The 3,074-nt window shown below is 26.4% G+C and overlaps 2 protein-coding genes across 3 annotated transcripts in view; one reads left to right on the top strand and one right to left on the bottom strand.

Annotated features, from left to right (window-relative positions):
- The window catches only part of LOC117174210 (peptidylprolyl isomerase domain and WD repeat-containing protein 1), a 98,684-nt gene that overhangs the window by 64,757 nt on the left and 30,853 nt on the right, over positions 1-3,074 (bottom strand). The window lies entirely within an intron of this gene.
- Positions 1-3,074, top strand: part of LOC117174211 (CCHC-type zinc finger protein CG3800) — a 23,896-nt gene that overhangs the window by 8,197 nt on the left and 12,625 nt on the right. For both annotated transcript variants that reach the window (XM_033363077.1, XM_033363076.1), the window contains exon 2: positions 2,634-2,902. In XM_033363077.1, the coding sequence (XP_033218968.1) occupies positions 2,639-2,902 (264 nt within the window). In that variant the 5' untranslated portion in view covers positions 2,634-2,638. The remainder of the gene's footprint in view (positions 1-2,633; positions 2,903-3,074) is intronic.

Below are 3,074 nucleotides of genomic sequence, written 5' to 3'. Positions count from 1 at the left end.
TTTTTTCTTTCTTTTTTTTTTTTTTTTTTTTATTAGAAAAATATTTCTGTCAAAAAGTGTGGTTTTTCACTGTATAATATGTAAATTTCATCTAAAACACTTTGTTTCCGATAAAAACTTATTTTTATCATCCAATAAATACTTTAAACTCCACAAAAAAATGGTTAAAGCACTTTTATGCACAAATTAAAATGCATCTTTAAAATCGTGCCTATTATTTCTAGTTCAAATTTTTGACACCGGGTGGTGTATCGCAGTTTAACCATTCCCAATAGAGTTCTTAAATTTCCGAGAATTTATGATTTTTAACAAGATTTTTATTTTTTAATCTTATAATCTCATCATATTTTCACTATAGAATGTTTTGTAAGCGAAAGAAAACAAGGTTTCATGTGCAAATTTAAAATTTTCAAATGTATTAATATATTTCAAACAAAAGAAAAAGTTTTTTTACATTAAAAGATAACTCTTTAACAAAATACTGGAATTTTCAACAAAATTATTAAATTTTTAACATACTGGTTGAATATTTAACCTAAAAAGGCAAATTTCCAACGAAAAAATGTCATAGTTTATATTTTAATAAAAAAAAGAATGAAATTTATACAACAAAAGAAAGGAATTTTAAAACCAAAAAGACGAATTTCCATCAAATAAAAATTTTTACTCGAAAAATAAATAAAAGTTTATCTAAATTATTGAAAGAATTTTTAACTAAAAAATATATATCTTTAAAAAATGGAAAAGTTACATTTTCTGTTAAAAATTAATTTTAAACCAAAAAAAAAAAGTATTTTTCACTAAACAGTTAAATTTTCAACCAGGCGTAAGCTTTAAATAAAAATTTCACAATTTAGTTTAAATTTTACCCAATTAGTTTAATTTTCAATTTAAAAAGATTAATTTTCAACAAGATAATTAAACTTTTAACCAACGAGATACCTTTTCAACTTAAAATATAAATCTTTAACCAAAAAAGTGATTTCTTAACAAAGCGATTCAACCAACTGTTTAAAACAAAATAGGTGAATTGTCAAGCAAAGAAGAAGGATTTTTAACCAAAAAGTTGCATTTTCATACAAAAAAATGTAATTTTTTCTATAACAGACGAAGTTTTAAATCAAAAAGATAAAATAAAAAGAAAATAGTTGAATTTTCTGTTGAAAAAGATTTTAGTCGTGTTATCACGATCAAACTATAAATTTTTTAACAAGAAATAATTTTCTAATAAAAAAATTGAATTATAAATCCAAAAAGACGAATTTTTAGCCAAAAAGAATGACTTTTTAACAAAATTGTTGAATTCTCTTGCAAATAGTTGCATTTTTATCAAAAAATATGAAATTTATCTTAAAGTAGAAGAATTTGTTACTACAAAAAAAGTTGAGTTTTTATCCAAAAAAGATTCCAGTTAACTCAGTAACATCAAAAATTTAATTTTTGTAACTAAAATATAAATTTCTACGAAAAAAATTGAATTATAAATCCAAAAAGACGAATTTTTTAACCAAAAAGGATGACTTTTTAAGAAAATAGTTAAATTCTCTAACAAATAGTTTAATTCTTATACTATTAAGTACTATTGACTATTTTATACTATTTAAATTGGTTAATATGTAAATATTGTAATAAAGCTTGTATAGGTGAAACTGGCAGAAGATTAAAAACTAGAATTGCTGAACATGAAAGAGATTGTGAAGTTGGGAATTTTAAAACATGTTTGTCGCAACATTCTTGGAATTTCAATCATTACTTTGATCTTGATTTTAAAAGTATTAAAATATTAGCCACAGAAAAAAATACTTATCAACGGCGTATTATTGAGTCTATTTTTATAAACAAATATCGTAAGATTTCAGTTAATTTATAGACTGAAATTCTAAATATTAATAAAATTTATCAGAGTATTATAAAATAATGTATTTAATATTAATCATCTCTATATGTATTTATGTGTATATATGTGTATTACGCGCTTCCTCATCAGTGGTTTTCAATGAGAACCTGTCTATTATATCATCGTTCATTGCGTATTCTTCATGTATTTCTGAAACTGTCAATTTATGTTTTCGCACTATATTTTCTTTTAAATGTATTCTAATCGATTGAAGTCTCAGTGTTTTTGAGACTCCTAAATGACTAAATTTTAATTTTTTTAAACAATTGATTTAAATTATTTTTTTTTTTACTGAAATTTGATCTGTTTGACTATTTTGAACCATCATCAACTCAGGTAACAATTTATTTAAATCTACGTAATTATACATCATATTTCTTCCGACTAAAATTACTAATCTTTAATACAATTATTTAGGTTAAGAACCGTTGAAAAAGGTACGCATGTGCACCGAAACGTAAGGAAGTTTAAAGGAGTTTTTCTATTAAATAAATATCTGAGTTTCGAAGAAAATTTTTTTTTACTCATAATTTATTTTTGATTTGCGATTGGACCGTAAGGCATAAATAATTTGAAATCTACGATTTGAAATCAATAAATATCAACGGTCGAAGAAGGGATTGATTTGTTTCATCAAATCACTTTACAACCTGTACTCTGTTTTAACGAGGATTGTAAAATTGTGAATCGGTCGTGTAAAATAAAATGAGAAAAGCAGTGTAAAACTTTTTTCCAGATACGATGAGTTCCAGTGCTTGTTATAAATGCAACCGCATGGGTCACTTTGCGAGAGAGTGCCCACAAGGAGGAGCAGGGGGTGGTGGCGGCGGTGGCCGAGGAGGAGACCGAGGCCGTGACCGTGATGGTGGTGGCGGATTTGGCCGAGGTCGCGAAAAGTGCTTCAAATGCAATCAATTTGGCCACTTTGCTCGCGAATGCAAAGAGGATCAAGATCTCTGCTATCGATGCAACGGCGTTGGACACATTGCAAAAGACTGTCAACAGGTCAGAACGTAATGAAATATTTATATAAAATGAAATAAACATTCTCCGGTTATAAATAAGGTCTGCAAAATTAATTTGGTGCCCTTACACTTCTGATGTCTTGTATAGTCCTGGACAATTATTGAAATTTATTTTTTCCCGTCCCAAGCTAGAGTTTTAATCGGCGAATTTT

This window comes from Belonocnema kinseyi, chromosome 6 (genome assembly GCF_010883055.1).
Source record: "Belonocnema kinseyi isolate 2016_QV_RU_SX_M_011 chromosome 6, B_treatae_v1, whole genome shotgun sequence".
Classification (NCBI taxonomy): domain Eukaryota; kingdom Metazoa; phylum Arthropoda; class Insecta; order Hymenoptera; family Cynipidae; genus Belonocnema; species Belonocnema kinseyi.
This window is presented reverse-complemented; position numbering and strand designations above follow the sequence as displayed.